The 19,883-nt window shown below is 36.7% G+C and overlaps 1 protein-coding gene across 1 annotated transcript in view; it reads left to right on the forward strand.

Annotated features, from left to right (window-relative positions):
* Positions 1–19,883, forward strand: part of SLC44A1 (solute carrier family 44 member 1) — a 69,134-nt gene that overhangs the window by 3,061 nt on the left and 46,190 nt on the right. The window contains 2 exon segments of the mRNA XM_030236664.2: positions 13,223–13,312; positions 15,404–15,546. Of these exon segments, the coding sequence (XP_030092524.2) occupies positions 13,223–13,312; positions 15,404–15,546 (233 nt within the window).

Consider the following 19,883-nt stretch of genomic DNA (forward strand, 5'->3'; position numbering starts at 1 on the left):
TTGTTGAACTGGATAGGTTTCTTTGTAGTTATATTCATAGCTTTCATACTCTGTTATCCATTTTTCCCCCCTAGGCATGTTTCCCAGTTCCTTTGCTTTGTAGGCTGTCTAAAGGCCTCTATCTTAGGCCTTTTTCTATGTCTCTTCCCCGGAAGAATCTAAAGGCTTTCAGAGAAAAACTGATTAGAATTGACATGTTTATTTTTATTCAGCACTATTGATTGCTACTTAGAGAGATGTATTCTCATGTTTGTTTTCGGCTTTTTCTGCCTTTTTAACTACCCAAAGCCCCATTCATCCAGCTTTTCTGTTTTAATTTCAAATTTCAGGTTTTTACAGCCTGCTGCCATCTTATTCCCTTCCTAATTTTATTCTGAGTTGCTATTCTCCATCCTTAAAAATAACAGCACTCTAGTCTGTTTCCCTTCTTTTCCAAATTCCTGAACAGAGAAATGTATGTTTGTTGTCACACATTCTTTCCTCTTCATATTAAATTAATTCCAGTCCAGATTCTGTGTTACGCTGAAATTGTCTTCAGTTAAATAGGCTTCTTGTGCCCAAGGTGCAAGGATTCCACATCTTTCTTGCCCTCCTTTGTCTTGGTTGCTTTCAATAGCATATGTAATCATCTACCACATGATACCTTATTCTCCCTGCGATACCTGTAGTGCCACAAAATTTTCTGAGTTGGATGGAGCCCACAAGTATCATTGAATCCAACTCCTAAGTGAATAGTCCCTACAGGGATAGCACTGCCTTCTACTCTCTGATTATTGTTTATTTGCCACTCCTTCTGCCTGTGGTTATACTTCCAGCCTTTTCCCCCCTTTTGTTAACTTCTAATTTTATCAAATTTATCAGCTTTGTCTGTTAAGAGTCATGTTAAATTAAACTTAATGCAACCATACCAGACTTTCTTCCAGGTGAGCTAATTCTTTCTGTTGCTCCACTGCTCTTTTGCCTGCTGAGGTGATTAGAACTGGACAACTTCTTTTCCAGTTTATTTCTTATTTTCATTTTGGTATTCTATAGTTGCACAAAGTTCTTTCACTTCCCCTGGTGTAACATCTATGATCTCTGCTGTTTCTTTATTCTCCCAACTAGAATTCTTGTTTACTTGTTTCTTCTCAGTGTTACCTGCTGTTGCCAGGGTGTTGTCATCTCTTTTTCTTTAGGGGCTTGTACAATCCTGTACTTATTTAGGATCACTAAGCTGTCATTTATTTGTGCTTGCTGTCTCTTTACTATCACCGTCTTGAACCTTGAGCCTGTAGAGAAAAGCTTGTGCAATGCCATCTCCATCTTAGCAGTTGTCTTAAAGCAGTCTTGTTTATCTGTTGTTAGTTATCATGAGCAAATCTTCCAAAGATTTCTTTGAATTGTTGTTTAGCCGAAGTATGCTATCCAATATGAGATGAAATCCTGTAAAGGAAGGGACAAATACTGAGGTGGGATTTCTATCTCCTTACTGGTATTGCTGTTACTTGTCAATGCCTTCATGTCGTTTCAGCCCACTGTCGTATCTTGGCATATCTTTATGGCCCTCACAAGAAGGGTGCTTCTGTCTGGATGCATCTCTTTTGTCATGGATCTGCTGTGCAGCAAAGTTTTAGTTTCCTCTTAACTTTTGATAGAGATAACTCTAGTTTGAGTGTTTGGGGGGATTTCTTGTATGTTTGTGCTGCTTCGGAAATCATCTTCTCTACCTAAATGTAGGGATCTTTTAGCAAATAGTGCAGGAATTCTGAGTCGTTAAAATAATTGCATTTCTTTCAAATCTTTAGTTTTACTGAGGAAGAAGAATGGAGTTGAGTGCTGGTATTTCCTTCCCTGGCTTTTCATTCTTCTCCTTTTCCAACGATATTTTCTTCTATGTCACAGCATCAATCCATTTTAAAACTGGATTTTAAGGAAGCAACTGTTGGAGTTCATCTTCTGTTGAGCAACTGTTGGAGTTCACTCTTCTGTTGCCACTCTTGTTAGGCTGTGCTGTAAATCTGTTTGAACTAATCCATACAGGGTTTTTTTTTGTTTCAAGTAAGAAGACTTATTTTACAGTGTAACTCAAATTGCTCCACTGCTGTAATTTATAGCACAGTTCTGTAAAGTTTGCCTTGTTATATCTGAGGGGACAGAAATTCATAGGTAGTGAAAGGGAATGAGGTGTGGGGAAAGACAGACCTTAAACTACAGTCTCATGGAATAGTTGTAACGCAAAATCTCTTCTTCCTTCCTGCTGTTCTGCAATGGTAGTAGCTGATAGTTGTTGTAAGGTGTTTGGCAACATGTTATAAGAAACAAGGCAATTTATTGAAGTCTTAGTATTTATGTTGCAATTAGAAAATACTCTGTGTGTTTAAAATAAACTTACAGCTTTTTACGTCAGTGACTTAATCTACTATATGTGTGAGAGAAACTTGAAATATTGCTGGAAACTGGAGGCATGACTGGGAAAAACAAAGCACATGTTATTCTGTGGTGGTTTTAGTGGTGACCTTGGCTTTTGAAAGACTGTAAGAACTTCCCGTTATAAGAGGAGATGAAGACAGATAATCCCTTACCTTTCCCTTGAGCATCTACTATCAAAACAACATTAAATGAATCTGGAGTTCCTAATTTTTTGCAAAATTGGGTAGTTCTGATGGAATATCTCTTCTGACCATTAAGGGCAATAGAGATTACTAATTGTACATTAGTCATATATCTTCAGTTGTCAGAGGTTCTCGCAGTCACATGAGTTTAAGTGGCATCAAAACATGCTTGTTTCATTCTGGGCATGGGTACTGTCATGGAAGAAGACCAGACAAATAATGCTGTAGATGAAGGGAAACAGAATGAATTACGAATTCTCCTTCCAGGAGATAGAAAGTTTGATTTCCCTTCCCTTTCAATAATTTGACAGTAGATGAGGCTTCTGTTCTAGCCTCTGGTAAGCAGATGTAGTAAGAAGGATGAAATGTACAAGCAGGATCCAAGAACATGCTAATGATAAGGCATTTCATGGAATTGCTTTTGTATTTCTGGTCTGTAAGCTCTGTTACTTTCCTGTGAAGCATGAGATGTCCTTTTATAAATGCTGTCACAAGCAACTGCACAACCTGTGCAAATAATTCCTTTTGATCTTAACACAGAAATATTTCAACTACATAGATACTTGTGAGTACTCTATAAAATTCATTGAGTTTTTCAGGACTAGCTGATCTGAGGTTCAGACTATCCTTCAGTTGTATCACTTCTTAAAATTTATAGGTAGTGAGTATTTTCATTACTTTGTCAGGTAATTCAAACATCCACATTTTAACAGCTTCAGGAAGTGATAGTTTGTACTGGGAACAAGCATGGGACATCGCAAAAGTTACAAAATTTACAAAATTTTTTAACAAAATTTTTTTTTATGAAGTGAGAACAGTTTTGGAGAAGGCTGATTATCTTATATTAATAGTGAGTGCTAAATCCAAAACTTGTTATTGTGATCTATTCGGTATTGAGACTGCTGTCAGCCATCAGAATTTTAGGTTAGTAATTGTGAGGGTAGATTAAGTATCGCCCAACTGATGGCTTTTATTTGTCATTGTGAAGAAATGAGAGTGTTTGTTAAACAGTGAAGTTGTCAACTGTCTTTATGCTGCTTACTCTGAAGGCAAGCTTTGGCAGTAACTGCATGCCTTTTCTGTGTTTGGGCTCACTATAATTTTTTTTCTTATGAACTTAGCTCTGTGATTTCTTTTGTGAAAAGTAGAACTTGCAAACTAATTTAACAAACTGTGCCTTTGATATTTTGTATCTTTCCTCCTCTGAAGCAGCCTTTAGAAAATTGTGTAAATTTTATGCTTATCTTCTGAAAAATGGTTATGCAGTGTTGTCAGGCTACTTCTGCCTGTTGACTAAACTGATTACTAATTTTTACCTTTGTTTTATGAAACTGTACTGGAAATTTCGTTATAATTTTTGGAGAAAGAATTTGTGTTGATGGTTAAGTTTCTAATAAGTTCCTTTAGGTCATTCTACTACTTTGACATTTCCCAGAGTTATGCAGTAAATAAATGTCATTGTATTTGTTGGCTGCTTTTGCAAGGTCCCTTCTTTTTTTTTTTTTACTATGGTTTTTTGGGTGGGGTTTTTTTGTTTGTTTGTTTTGGGCTTTTTTTGTTCTGTTCTTTTTAAATCTTCTAGGTAAGCAATTTTCTAATGTGGAAAAGAAGTGTATAATTGTATAACAACAGCCTCAAGAGCATCTGTGTGTATATTAAGGAGAGAGAAGTGTCATCTTCAAAATGAAGTTCACCTTTACAGTCCAAAAATTTAGTTTTCTCTGCTTTAAAATTTCAACACCCAGTATGCAATGCATTATAAGAATAGAAGATGATTGCTGGTATATTGGAAAGCTGATGCCATAATGCATTTTTACATGCTAGTTTCTAGAAGCCGCTATTTTTATCAGTAGTGTTGCTAGACTATGGTGGAAAGCATGAAGAACAGAACATGATCACTTGCAACTGATAATAGATATTGTGCCGACTCTTAATTAATGTAGTTAAAGCAGCTGTCTACAGCAGAAATGAGCACTGGCCTGTTTTAGTTTGGTTTTGTTTTAAATTGAAACCACTCTTGCTGCTCTCCAGATATATTATTTGACTGAGGAAGAGACCTCTGAATGTTGTAGGCAGATCTACAGGAACAAAACAGGAAACCCATTTAAGTACTTTGTTCAAGGTCATGGTAACCATGTCCTGCAAATGCTTTGTCAGACTTCCCATAGTTTGCAGTGAAAAACTGCAAAATTATTGCCTAGTTATAAAGGAATAGGCTTATGCAATAAGCTAAGGGCTTGACATATTATTTCCTTTTCCGTTCTCCTCCCACTTTTTCTTACATAAATCAGATAGAGCTTTCTTAGTATTAGTTCCTGTTAATCTAGTATACTTTCAGTGTCCTCAAGCACTGCCCTCCTATTATATAATCCTGAAGTGTTTTTCTTTCTTGTTATGCCAGAATTTTCAATCATTAAGTCAGGAGTTTGTGTTTAAGCAGCGTTGAATTTCACTTGGCAGACACATTTGAATATAGGATGCACTTTGAAGGAATGTATATCAAGCTGCCATGAATGTCCCTGTAAGTGGCAAGCAACACTGTTAGTTCTCACAGCAGTGGTGTGCAGGCCATGAGCTCCTAATGAGCTGTGATTTATGTGAAGACAGTGCAAAGAACAGGGGCGGCGTTTTCCATATAAGGTCCTCCACATGTCATGGGGAGATCAGTAACTGGAGAGCTCTGCCCTGAGATTCCTCATGGTTTTTTTTTGGTGCATCTCAATGTCCTGCGATAAAGCTAACATTTGAAAGTAAAGTATGTTTTTAATTGCATGTTTTACTAGTTGTAAGTTAGAAAATATTTTGTAATTTAGGATTTGCAGTCTGTAGAAGTAAAAAAAAATTGAAATTCTGTGAAACGGGTTGATAAGCAAGTAGAAAATTCAGATGTAGTGCAGTAACTTGGTATGTGCAAAATGTCTTCAGAAGTGAAGAAATGTTTTGATTTTTTGGTTTTGTGGTTTTGAGGGGGTGGGGTTGTAGGTTTTTTTGGGGTGGTTTTGTGGTTTATTTTGGTTTTGTTTCTTTAGGTTTTTATTACTGTTACTGTTTTGATTTTGTTTGCATTACTGATTTTTTATTAATGATTATGAACCATAGAAGTACCAAAATTTCATTGAAATGGATATTTTAAGCCCCTGAAAAATACTATTATTATTTTTATAAAATATCCTTATTTATTGCTTTTTTGAAATGTATACTTAATTTATAATGAAGAAAAGAAACCACAGCTAAATACTTTTGAGGCTTAAAAAAAAGGCTTTTGTCTGCAGATGGCCTGGTCTCTAAACTTCAAAACTGCAGCAGGTGTGATGATCATGTCAGCTTTATTTAATCAGCTGTGTTATGTTTCAAGATAAATATTTAAGTTGCTGATTGAGGTGGAGGTATGTAATCAAGGAATTTTGAAGCAATGTTTAGTATGAATTGACTAAAGATGAATGGAAGATGATCTACAACACAACATATGCTACTTTCAAGAGTCAAGTCCCCATGTATCAGTTTTCAGGGTAAACATCCTTATATTACACCATTAGTAATACTCTAAGTGATACCTTATGTGATCTCAATTTTTTTTACCTTATGTTAAAAACTTATAAATACTGCTGGTGCTGTTAGCAAAATAGAAGATGTGGACATATTGAATTAATGGTGTTCTTAATATCTGACCAGAAGCAAGGATAAATTCATTACCTTTTGGTGGATGAAGTAGTATTACACCATCAGAAAACTTCTCCTAGTATTATTTTTGAGTTTCATACTTAGAACGGGCAGTGGACAGGACATTGGAGAACAGATGGTGAATTGTGAAATTGTTAGGAAAATAAGGACGTGGGTGTCTGTATGTAAAATACAATAAAAATAAAATAAAATATGGCTCTAGGTCCAAAGTGTGACTAGTGTCTGCTTTGCAGTAAATTGAAAAATACACTGGTTTGTAATGAGATTGAAGCAGAAATTCCACAAAAATGGAATGTTGGACTTCACTGTGAGTTGCATTTCCTGTTATGGAGTCCCTCTTGGAATTACCCCAAGGTGTTTTGGCTTTTTTCTAGAGATGACTAGGACATGCTGCAATAGTGTTACAGTGACAAGCTCTTTTGTCCCTTTAAGTAGGAGACACTGCTTTGGTTTTCTAAGTCTCTGGCAACTCAAGATTCTGCCTCCCATGAGAATGCAACCGTTAGCAATCTCTTTGAGGTTGGAGCAATAGTCCTCTTCCCCAGAGGCAGATCCAGGCCAAGTCTACACTAATAATTATTTTAATGTGTTTATGGAGGTATTCTAATTGATACAATGTGGATCATTCTTCCAGAGAGCTGGTATAGTTTAGTAGAACAAAAGTCTGCAGTTCTGGTGTGTGTTCCTCTTCTAGTAGTAATGGAGGTGTACCAATAATATGCTGTACAATAAACAAGTTTTATTGTGAACCTGAGAGATTGTCTGAACTCATGATAGAGTGCTGCAAGCTTCTCTTTAGTGCTTTGTCTGAACACCTTATAGGTCATCCACAGGAAGTCTGTAGGGAATGGTGAATATTTTAACTAAGTCAGTTGTGTACAGTGTTCTTAGACTTCCTTGTGGAGTAAGCTAAGGGTTTTCTATAAAAATGTAACATGGTTGGTAATGTAATGAACTGAAAATAGGCTTCATTCTTCATGAGTTTGTTCTGCACACCTAAACAGTAGATTCGCCACATGAAAGTTTTATAAAGAGGACTAGTTTACTTGAGTTTTATTTTTGTTCTCAGAAGTGTACTTTGTGTGGATTTGAGTGTATACTTGGGGCCAGGACTCGTGGTCTCTTTCTCTTTAGGTTCTAGGATCGAGGTCTGTTCAGAGGTGGAAGAAGATCCATGAGGATAATATCCAGCGGCTGCTAGTTCTTCTTTTAAACGGCTGCATAGTATAGAAAAGTTTACCATGTCTTGGACAGGAAAATACCGTATATGTTAGACCTCTTACATTGGAAGCAGTTTGGATAAACTAGTAAATTATGGCTTATCTTATTTGTAGGCAGAATGCTTCACAGTAAAGGTCAACATGTGATTAGTACTGTTCTTTAGCTTGTAAAGATGTGAAATGGGTAAAATACCATCTCCTTAAATGGCTGTTAGGAAACCCTGATAAATGCTTCAAGAACTCTCTTTTTCTTCTGTATGGGTATGTTTCAATAGCATTTGAAGGTGCAGGGTTAAACTTAGCTTGCAGGATAGCTTCTGAACTGGATGACTTCTTGGTCATCACTTTTTAATCTGGCTTGCCCATTTCCCAAGGAGCCATGCCCTTGAATATCATTTGGTGGTATGCCCCAGCATTGCAAATGGACCCTCCAATTTTGAAGGGTTGAACTTGCATCACAGATGTAAAATGTATGTATTCTATTCTCACAATGCTACCAGAATAAACCAAATGCTATTTATATGATCAGTTGAATTGCTAGTACTTTATCAGAACCAGTCTGCCTTCTAGGGAAGGTGCATGTTGCAGGACTTAGGCAGTTTCCACAAAAAATGACAATTGGGATGAGAATCCTTTTTTGCCTCTAAAGGCAATTTATTAATGCTGTGTGCACAGTGTGGCTGTTTGTCTTCTATGAAGATAGCTACACAATAATTTCTGAATTCTAATTTAAATAAACAAAGAGCAGTTATCTATTTACTCTTCTGTATTGAATTGCAGTAGTATGTATTCTGAGTCAGGATGTTACATCAAGGTGATGATGAAACAACAGAGAATTTAAAGGAGATGTAGTTAGATTAATATGGTTCCTGGGATAGGGTTTTGTAACAAATTATCTTAACATCTGTATACTGAACCATCTGAATGGAGTTGTAACTTTATTCTTACAACCTTAGTATTCATATACAAGTTGAAATAGCCCTATACTCTCCAACTGCTAACTTATACACACTAGCTAAAATGTAGCCTAGAGTCTAACCTCTAGACTCTGACCTGCAAATCCTTTTTATCCAGTGGTCCTAAATCATGCCAGTTATTCACTGAGTTGTTCTTAATCAGCCCACCTGCCTCACTACTGCCTGAATTTTCTTCTTGAAATGTGTCATCTGACCACCACAAGACTTTTTCTTTCTGCTTCCTGTATCATCATGATGTTGCAACATCATCAGTTGATAGCAGATTCCATCTTTATCCTTATCTTATTCACATCTTTGCTACTTACCAACAGCTTGATTATCTCTATATGTAGTGCTGCAGATGTTCTCTAATAGGCTTCTCACTTTAGTCTCATCACTCCGAAATTTTACATTGCATGAGACATGTTGTGTTCAAAATAAATTCTCTGTAGTTTCCTGCATCTGTAGTCTCTGCTGTGTTTTTTTCATATTTTTATGCTCTTATATGGGTTTCTCTCTGGTTATGGCACATGAGTGCTTGTATGCCAGCATCCAGTACTGCTATTACAGTTAACAGTGGAAGTGGTTTTGACTATGCGGGTTCTGGCAATTTCTGTACTTAAGTATATTGCAGTCTGCAGAGGAGACCTATTCTTTGGTGCTGGAAAGGTATATTGTGTAAGTGGCAGCAAGAAAAATCTGGAAGGGGGATTTTTATTTTTGTTTTGGAGTGATTGGATGCAATGAATGCCAAGAAAATAACCTCTTTTTATTTTATATTTGCATTCAAGTCTTTTAGTCTTGAGAATGTGTAGCTCTGAATTCAGCTAGGAAAAGCCAGTAGTTAATGTCCTGACATTCTTCCCACTTCCTCTCCTGCAAGAGAAATCTTAATTGTAGACATCAGATTTTCTAGGTTTGTAGTACTAAAACACGATTATAAAATTGCAGCAACTGAGGATTTTGATTTCGTTTTGAGTTTGCTAAGTCCTGTGCAAAATGGACAGATATAAACTTCTGAACACACTTGTTTTTATTCTTGAGTAAATAACTCATAAAATCAGCACAGAAAAGCTGTTATGAGCAGGAAATGTTCCCAACTGGGAAGTTTGTCTCGGAGAGAAAGACTGATTCGCCAGCCTTCCACTTCTAATGGATAGTGCTCCAGATTCTCTGTGCTTTATAACAGTACATGCTTTGTTAATGGCAAGAATATCTTTAGAGAGCCTAATGTAAATTATGAAAACTCTGTTTTAAGGGAAAACTTGAAATGAATCAAAAATTTTCCAGATTTTTTTTCTTTTGCTTTCTTGCATAAGCAAATATTGCAGGCTCCTAATCTATTTGGAAGAAAAGCTAAAATAAGTATAAGTGCTGACTTAGGATTTCAGGCAAAGCATGTCTGCTAAAATGTTATGGCATTTCAGTCATAATGGATACAAAGCATAGTTTACAGATTGCAGAACAAACAACATTTGTTAGACCTTACATTGACCATAGATTAACAATTTATGTCGCCAAAGCATGAAAATCAGTCTGAGTAAATGCCTAAGGATGTAGAGTAGACAGGGAGCAATCACTAGAGAGACACAGACACCAACATTAAAGACAAGGATAAAGGACTGTGGAGCTATGAACAGAATTCATTGGGAATCCAGAATACAAGGAAACAGCTGGGAGGAAAATAGTAGGCAGATAATAGTCGCTAGCTTGGGTTTTAGTGACATCTGAGGACAAGAAAGATTGGACAGGCTACAGAAGAGAGGTGTTTTAAAGGTACAGAATTTCATACCTTGTTACCATGCTAGGCTGTTAAATTTTAAGTTAGTAAGTATCTAGTATCTCTTGAATTTCCTCCTGGGGTACTTTTTGTTTAGAATACCTTCCTGAGGTTTTTTGGTGCTTTTTGTTTTGTTTGTTTTGGGGGTTTTTTGGGGTTTTGTTTTGATTTTTTGTTTGTTTGTTTTGTTTTGGGTTTTTGGTGGGGGGGGTTGTGTGGTTTTTTTTTTTTTTTTTTTTGTTGGGGGTACTTTCACTGGTGGGTTTTTTTCTGGTTTTTTGGTGGGTTTTTTTTGTATGTATTTTTTTTAAATTTTGTTTTAATGCTTTTTTTGAAGTTTTTTTTTTTTTTTTTTTTGGCAGAGTAAGAATCATAGGCAGAGAATTAATTTATGTGTAGTTTTGTGACTATGTTCTATGTTATGGCATTTCAAGTTTCTTTTTGACATATAAATTGCAGTCCACTTCGTAAGTAAAATGGATTACTTATGGTAACTGTGACTAGTCAGACAACCGAAATCCTTGCCAGAGCTATTCTAGAGGCTTTAAAAAATCCTATTAAAAGATTTTGTATGCAGATGGTAGAGAGAGGATAAAAAAACCCCAAACCAACAAAACAATCAAAGCACACTCTGCAGTGCATTTTGCTGCTCACTCTTTTGCCAAGAGCAATTTACTCTTAAGACAGCAAATTTCAGCTGTAGCTAAAATTTACCTCTGCTGTTTGTAAATAAAAGTAAGTTTCTAATGAATCTGGAGTTCTTGGAGTGAAATTAGGAATAGAAATCATGAAGCCTTACATATTTTATGCAATTATGATTATGCTAATTATAACAACATAAATGTCGCAATCGTGTTGTAAATGTTAAGTTCAAAGACTGTTAGTTAGAAGTGTGAACTGCCAGGATCAGAAGATTCAGTTTTGTTGAATGTGGGTTGTGGAGTGCGTAATGTGACCTTTTAGCACCTTTCACTACTGGTTATTGAGTAAAATCTAAAGAAGTTTTACTGTTCAGCACCTACAGTGAATTTGCAGTTTGAATTAAAACAGTATTTATCACATCTGTAAAGCTATATTCATCACATCTGTAAGTGGAACTTCCTTAATAAAAGATTGCAGAATTAGCTTGGAATTCCCTAAAGCTGTGTTTTTTTGAAGTATGATGCATGCAGGATTACATTTGCTTACCCAGTTTTTAGCTTTCCAGTGGTAGTTTATGAAAAGGCTGCTTTGAGCTTGTGAATTTAAAAAAGCTAAAGTCACGAATAGCAAAAATTCACCTTGCTATTATCATGTAAATTACATGCTATTGTTTTTTTTTTTTAAATTAAAAATATGCAGAATACATACTGGAGATAAAAGTTGTTGACATTTCATGCAGCCATTCTGTTTTAATTCAGTACTGACATTTGCTACGTTGTTAGCAAACTCTTGAAGATTATTCAGTGTTGCGGTCCATAGTGGTGGGGGACTCAACCTTCCCTGAGAGCATCTTGCATCAATGGGTAGGAGCCACAGGAGCACCAGCACACACAGACACACACATGAAGCAGCTCAACAGTGAAAACATGGGAGAGTCCCAGCATGGAGGCCCAACGTGCTTTATTTCGGGCCACACTGAAGGTGGCCAGGGGCCAAAGACTGGGAACAAAGGAGGGCCTGGAATGCAGAGGAGAGCATCAGGGATCCAATGAACTGAGGGCTCAGGAGTGGTACTCAGGTAAGGGACCAATAAGGAAAGCCAGGGTAGATAGGCAGTGACTTAAACCAATGGGAAGTCAGGGTAGGGAGAACTAACCAGAACATGAACATATAAGCATAAAAGTGGTAGGGAAGGCCAATGGGCCAATGGGGAAAGCAGAACTGAGACAAATTAACATAGTGCTGCAGAGTGCCATGGCGAAACTTCTTTCCTCACCTTGAGCTGTGAGGAATGCCCAGAGCCTAAGGTGCATCTCTCCAGGGAATTGCTGTTGCATTCTCCCAAGTAGGCTCACAGGCCTCCATGCTTCAGTCTTAAGAGAAAAAAGTAAATTCATAATTTGAACAGTTTATTCCCTTTGCTCTGTCTCTGTAGAGGACAATTGTATATCAATCTCCTTTTCTTCCTCAAGGATTAAAACAGTGTCTGCAGGTTTTGGGTCTTAGTTAATATATCTAAAGATTCAGTGTTTGGGAGCCTGCTGATCAAGCTTGTCTGTGTAACAGTGTATTTTTAAAAGTAGCTGTAATCAGTATTTTTGTTATAAAAAATTCTGATTTGCTGGTTAGTTTTGTATTAGAGCTAGTGCTTATTCTTTTCCTGAAACCTTTTTGCCTAAATGACTTATAAGACTCTAATTATCTTAGCTATATATACATATTTGGGAGTTTTTACCTCATGAGCAGCAAACTATCTGAATTGCTTACAACTGCCTCCATCATTGAGTATTCCAACCTTTAACGACTTTCCTTTCTGGCACCATAGCAATACAGATGAAGGATTTCTTCACTGAATTGTTAAGCTCAGCTGCCTTATGGCAGGTGGAAAACTGTTCCTTAAACAGCTTTTTATTGCCTCCTTTCTACATGCATAGTTCTTGTTCAGCCTGCAATAGAATTTGAAAAATCCTTTCTGTAAATCAAATTACTGAAAGGTAGCTGTGGAATACTGCAATAGGAGATATTTTCAATTTCATGCCATTGATTTCTGTTTTCTGTTAATAAAAAGACAAGTGAAAATAACCTGTTTTGTGGATAAATATTTGTAAATTTCTGGATAAATTAACTATTTTCTGGGTGAATAACTATTTGGTTATCTAGCTCCTGTGGAGGCACTTCTTTTGGAATTGTACATGAGCCTTACTCTTTTAAATGTTTCAACCAAACTTCAACTGTCTTGGCATTTAAAGATGGCTCCTGCTGTAGGTAAATTACCTGTAGAATAATTTTCTGCATTTTTCTGTTATGAGCAGACAAAGTGTTGTTAACCTCATCTCTCTCTTCTCACACAAGAGTTCCAAGAGAGAGTGGAAGCCTCTGGAAGACCACAGCTGCACAGATGTACCATGGCTGCTCTTATTCATCCTATTCTGCATAGGAATGGTGAGTAAAACGCAGAGGATTTTGTAAATGTTATATAGTCAAAGAGTTTGCATTCTTAAGAAAGGAATTTTAAAACTGGTCAGTAACTTAATTAGTGGCCAAGATCAAGATATGTTTGCATGGAAACCATCAACTGTAGAACAGAAATGGATAGTACATATATATCAAAGGCCTTTGGAAGGGATCCATAATTTATTGTTGGTGCCAGTTTTTGCTCCAGTTTCTCTTCACCTGAAACTGCAGTCTCAGTGGTAAGTGATTTTTCAGCAAGGTGAGTTATCACTTCACTCATGTTCCTTATGCATGTCCCAGAAATGATAGCTGGATGTCTTGTAAGCAATTCTGTGAATCACAGTGAACTTTTTTGTGAGAAACAAAAATTCTGAATGTCAAACAGTTAACTGAGTTTTTGTTTATTTGTTAATTTATTTATTTTTATTGTATACTTCGTAGAAGCAGCTATTGTTGAAAACCATATTACTAATGATAAGATCTTTCTTTCAAAGTTTTAACAGTTCTGTACTCTGTGATGAAACCATCAGCTTTTTCAAGTCAGCCTCACAATCCTCTACACTTTATTTGAAGACCAAACCTCCAAAACCTGCAGATTAATGCAGAAGTATGCTTCTTTCCATCTTGGTTTTTTTTTTTTTTTCATGGCTCTGTGTTTGCTACTCTTCTTAAATAGGGAATGTCCATTGCAATCTTTTACTGCTCTGTTGCAAGCAGGTGTCCTTAGGGGGGTTTGGGACTTAATGTGCTCTCAGCTTTCTTCTCTGCTCTCCCTTGGTCTTTGGTGTTAGGAATAATTCCACTGAAAAATTTCTTCTACTTTTCCCAGAGTGTTTTTCAGTGGTTTGGCTTCAAATGTAAAAATTATAACGATTATTAAAAATCATATCAATTATGTTGTCAGTGTACTGTGAATATCTTAAAATTGCAAAAAGCACAGCGCCTCCTGAAACAAATAGCTCTTTTTTGCATTTGTTTTTTTTTTTTCTGGTTTTGTTCATGCTTTCTGATTATTCAGTTAAATTTACTGTTTCCCCCAATTATAAATTAATTTTCTGTGCATGAGTGTCCCAAATTTTCCTGTCTAAGTAACGTAATATACAGCGCAATCATCCAAGTGGGTCACATAGTTACCATTCTAGGAGACTTCACTTGCAGGGTGAACCACCCACATTTTCACTGTTCCATGCCCATGTCATTACCTATTGCCATCATTTCATCTGATCCTGCCACTGCCATCTGTTGCTCATGCTCTTGTCTCAGCTGTTTATTCTGCTTCCACTTCTCAAATCTTAGCTTACCTCACGTGTAAAATCAGTTGCTTGGTGGTAGTGGAGTGAGCTGATAGTTCATTTCTCCCTGTCAGTGGTTTGCTAATGAAGCTTTTGGACTAGTCTCTTATTTGCACAATCATCGCCTTAATCTTGGTTTTGCTTGTGAAATATCTCTAAAAGTTCACAGCAAGACCTGCCTAGTTAGGGTATTTTCCACATTATTTGGATGGTTTTAACCATCTTGCTTTGCATCTGTTTCTTTCCTGTATTTAAAACCAGCGTCTGAAACCATAGTGGCCTTGACCTGGTCACTTGCTTTAAGAGGATTTCCTTAAAAGAAACTTGTGTTAGATAGTCCTCTTCATTCTAACTCATCTTTGAAAGTACTTAACTTAAAGGAAAGAAAAAAAATCCAAAAGCAAGAAAATCTGGATTGTGTGGAATTGTCTAAGATGCTTAGCAATTTGTCACAACTCCATCTCTGCTTGTAGCTCACCTTCACTGCCTGCCCTTGTGCAATTGTTCACTTCTTCCTTCTGCTTCATGCCCTCTTGCTGACAGTATGACTTTCAAATAAACCACATACAGGAGTCTTAACTCTGCTTGTATAATATCCAGTATTAGATGTCTGAATCCCCTTTTAGCTTGCATTCAGTTTTATTACTGCACAACAATTCTCTTGGATAGTCCTTGTCTTTGTCTTTTCAGTCTAAAACAATTTTTAGACAACCTCTGCTTAGAAATAAATTAATAAAACTGACTTTTCCGATCTTTCAAACAGACTATTGTTTTTGTATTCTTCCAGGGTTTTATCTGTGGCTTTTCGATAGCTACAGGAGCAGCTGCAAGACTGCTTTCGGGGTATGACAGCTATGGAAATATTTGTGGACAGAAAAATGTCAAGGTGGAGGGAATAGTCAACAGTGGTCTGGACCTCACGCATAAGAAGTAAGTATGTGATACAATTTATCAATGTTTGCTTTTGAAGTTGTATGCTCAATTTCTGCCGCTAGGTGTAAGGGGAGATGAGATATATCTGGCACATTAGAATAAGACTTTAAAATTTAAACTGTGGGCATAATGTAGGTATATGACTTCTGGAGAAAATGCACAAAACTTTAGAGGTTTGCACAGCTTTCATTAAGCAGTGTCCTGTTAAAACTCATACTCAAAGTTCAGGTATTTCTATCTGTTGTTCAGGAAGACATCATGCTGCAGTAGTAGTATTGGAGCAGTGGCAAGAACTCTGCACTGACAGTTTGAATACCTGTAAATGTCTGTTGAGGTCTGTGTTGTTAGTCAGGCAAACTCAGAGTCCTGTACAATTTGGGAGACTTAAGGAAACAAACTGTTTAGCTTAGTACAGTAATATTAAATTATCAAAAGAAAAGTGTTTTTTTTTCACCACCAATTACTTTAAGGAGCTAAAAAGTTATTAATTTTTGAGTATGTTAGCCTTTTGCTTCACACTTTCAGACTAACAGAAAATTGATGATTTTCATAAGTTTTTTTGGAAGCATGCTTTCCTGAGTTCTGCTTATTTTGAGTTGCTATTCTAAAGACTTGTAAGTATCTCATTTAAGATTTAATGCAGATAGGTAATTGGTAGTTTCCAGAAAGATTTGAGATAAATAAAATGTCTGGAACTTTTTACTGATATCTTTTGTCAGAAAAATAATTTCTTAATCTCATCTGATCTTTCAAGAAGGTTGAAAGGCTTAAAGTTTATGCAGCAAAATTTTCCTATTTTTTACAGAAACATTTTACCACTTTCTAAACCCATGTGTATATAGTGTAAAATTGTGATTCTAGTGTTCTGAGAAAAAATGCAAATTTTAAAAGAATAATTTTAAGCTTACCCTTGGAAGGAAATGATGTCTGTGTTCATGTGAAGGCAGAGAAATTCAGACATCTCGTTGAAATGTAATAATTAATATTGTGATAGTCTTCTACGTGTGACATAAGTCAGACCATTATGTGGGGAAACATCTACCACTAAGTAAATTCCTCTTGTAAATGCAAGCTCAAAAGACAGCAGATAAAAAGAGAGACTGTTTTAAACACAGCTAATTGACAGAGGCTGTTGTTTAAGATGTCTTAATGAGGTTCAAAAGAATTATGCTTTTCTAAAAAGGATGTTGTGGCTTGAAGCATGATCTAAGCAAATTAATAGATACACACATATGAATTATAATCCTCTCTATTTGGTTAAGAGAAACCCTCTAAGGCACACTATTCTTTAACTGTTCACATGAAGTGCGTGGTATAGTCCAAGGTATCCTGTTTTGGAAGAGATTGGTTCTTCTATAAGTGAGTGATCCTTCCTTCCCTCACACCTCATGCTTTCTTCTGAAAAATTGCCAAGCAAATTAAAAAAGCTATCTGCTTTGCATCTGTCTCTAGCAGATGGATTTCCTACAGTGTTTGAGGTGGAGTTCATGGGAGTATTTAAGGTTATTTTTATAGGAGCACTTTGCAGACAGATGGTAAAAATAAACTCTTCTTCCAGCCTGTACATTCTAGTTTGTGTAGAGAAAGAAAAGACTTTAAAGCTCCACAAACAAGAGCCACAAAGGGCTCTGGAAACATGAAACTATTCTCATTTCGTTTTGCTTGCAAGGTAATTCCATTTTCATTTCCTAGTCCAAGGGCTGAAAAGCTAATCATCTGTAAAAGTAACATTTTCTTCCTTGTATATGACAGCAACCCATAGGTACTGTCATGTGGAAGTGAAAGTGATATGGTCTATGTGGGTATGGAAATGTGGGTGGTAAGAGTAAAGAGCAGAGTTCATACAGGGATGTGATTTGCTCTGTGTACATCAGATATGCTGAAACCAGTGAGATTAAGTACTGGGAAGGAGGATTTTACAGCCTGGTCTTGTGAAACACACTTTAACAGTCTGTTTTCTACAGTCAGACATAAGACAATACTCTAGATCTGGCAGTGAATTCTAATATAAACATATTTGCTTCATGTAAGCTCCTTGCTTTACAAATTCTGGTAGTTATAAAGGGTTAAAAATGACCTTTTATTTGCAAATAAATGATAATCACAGCAGCCAAATGCAAGTCTCTGAAATGCCAGCTCAGTTTGGTTTTTGATCACCAGTATGTTCTTATTTGGACAGAATTTAGTTTTGCTGTCTACTCAAGTACTAGGAGATGTGCATATGATGCTATGGAGAATAGTTAGGGTAGCATTCTGCCTGAGCATGTGCCTTTGACCCCAGGAAATGACTGAACTTTAAGTAATGGGAAAATCCAGGTTTTCAGGATGGTTTGCAGCACGTACACAGAGAATTTGATTGAGTGAAACTGTATATGCCCTACTAATGAAGAAATTTTTGACACCGGACTCTTATCTCCATTAGATGGCACAGATCAATTATGATATCTGGTAGTTCAGTCTATGTGCCTTGAAAAAAGAGAGTCTGAACAAAGAAATACCTGGGAAATTATTAATATGAGCACTGTTAGGGCCTGGAGTGGTCTTGCTTTTCATTGTTTTGCTGTTACATTGTTCATTGTCTTGCTTTTCATTGTTTGCTGTTGTGTTACCAAGCGGCTGCCATGCGGTCATCTTCATACAGTCTCAGGCTGGTTTTTTGGGGGGTTTTGCTTGATTCTTGGTTCAGTGGTCAAGTGCTGAGGTTAGATAATGTACTGACCATGTTGCAGTATGGTCATTACAGCTCCTATAAAATGGCTGTACACTCTAGTTGTTAATTTTTAGATAATATTTAAGATGCTAGCTTTGTCTAAATGTTATTAATGTTCAGATTACTAGCTCTCAGTTTCACCTTATTGCTCTACAGCTGCCTGAAAGGATGGAGGAATCAATCTCCCCTCCCAGGTAACAAGTGACAGGATGAGAGGAAATGGTCTCACACTGTGCAAGAGTAGGTTTAGGTTGGACATTACTACAAAAAGTTTTTTTGCCAAAAAGGTTATTAAGCCTGAGGAAGGGGTTAAGTCACCATTCCTGGAGGTATTTAGATGTGTAGGTTCGGCACTTAGTGATGTCATATAGTGATGGACTTGGCTGTGCATTTACTGTTAGAGTAGATGATGTGAAGGGTCTTTTTCAGCAAAAATTATTCTATCATTCTAATTCTGCCTTGTTTTACTTTAAAGCCATTCGCCCTTGTCCTTTCACTATTTGCTTGTGTGAAAAGTCGCTTCATCTTTTACAGAAGCCCCCTATAAGTACTAGAAAGATGCCAAAAGGTGTCTCCACAGCCTTCTCTTTTCCCAAATGAGCAGCCCCAACTCTCTTAGCACATCTTAGTATGCCCCAACCCTCTTATCATTTTCATGGGTCTCCTCTGCACTGTTCATGTCTTTCCTGTACTTTCTTCTGGGCATCCCAGAGCTGGGTGCAGCTGGGGGATCACCCTGAGGGCAGAGTAAAACTTGCCTTGCTGGTCGTGCTTCTTTTTATGAAGCCCTGGATACAGTTGGCTTTCTGGGCTGCAGGTGTACATTTCCAGGTCATGTCCAATTTTTCACGCACCGGTACCTCCAAGTCCTTCTCTATATGGTTGATTATTCACAAACATGCATAAATGTGCATATGTTGAAAGTTTACTATATTGATTTTCAAATAGCAAACATATTTTCATTTGCAGTGTTGAAGCATCTCTACCAATATGATTACTTTGTTTACGTCCATCTTTGTATTGCTGATATGTTATTTCCTTGTTAGAAAACTAGTCTATTGCCGATTGTAAATAACTGAAATTGCAGCACAAAGCATGTAATGACATTCTTCTAGAGAGAAACAAAACCTGTCCTCTGGTAACACAGTATGAAATTTTCTGCAGTAAAATCACTTACCTTCTACACATGAGCTTTATAAACAAAAAAATGTAACCTTTCTTCTGTAATGCTAGTTTCTCAAATTTTGGTTCTTGTTTTAGGTGTGATGAAGTAAAACTAATCTTACTTTTCTTATTTTTTTCTTCCAAGGCCACAGATTTGATAGCCTGGAGTTTTCTGTACAGCTCTTTTCTTTGCAGCATACACTTAAGTGTTTCAATTACATGTGCTGTTTAAGGCTGTGCCCACACTTCTGTCAAAACTGTATTGGATGATGTAATTGCATTGTATTTCCAAAATTCCAAGTTTGAGATAGAATTGTAGCATTTATTTTATGAAGTATTCTGGCTATTAAAATGATAGCTTGACCCTTGAATTGAAATCACGGTAGAAGTGGGATGAGTTCTAGCTTGCTAATAATGACATTCCTGATTTGATTTCCTTGGGGAACTTCAGAGGACCTCT

Source organism: Serinus canaria, chromosome Z (assembly GCF_022539315.1).
Source record: "Serinus canaria isolate serCan28SL12 chromosome Z, serCan2020, whole genome shotgun sequence".
NCBI classification, from domain to species: domain Eukaryota; kingdom Metazoa; phylum Chordata; class Aves; order Passeriformes; family Fringillidae; genus Serinus; species Serinus canaria.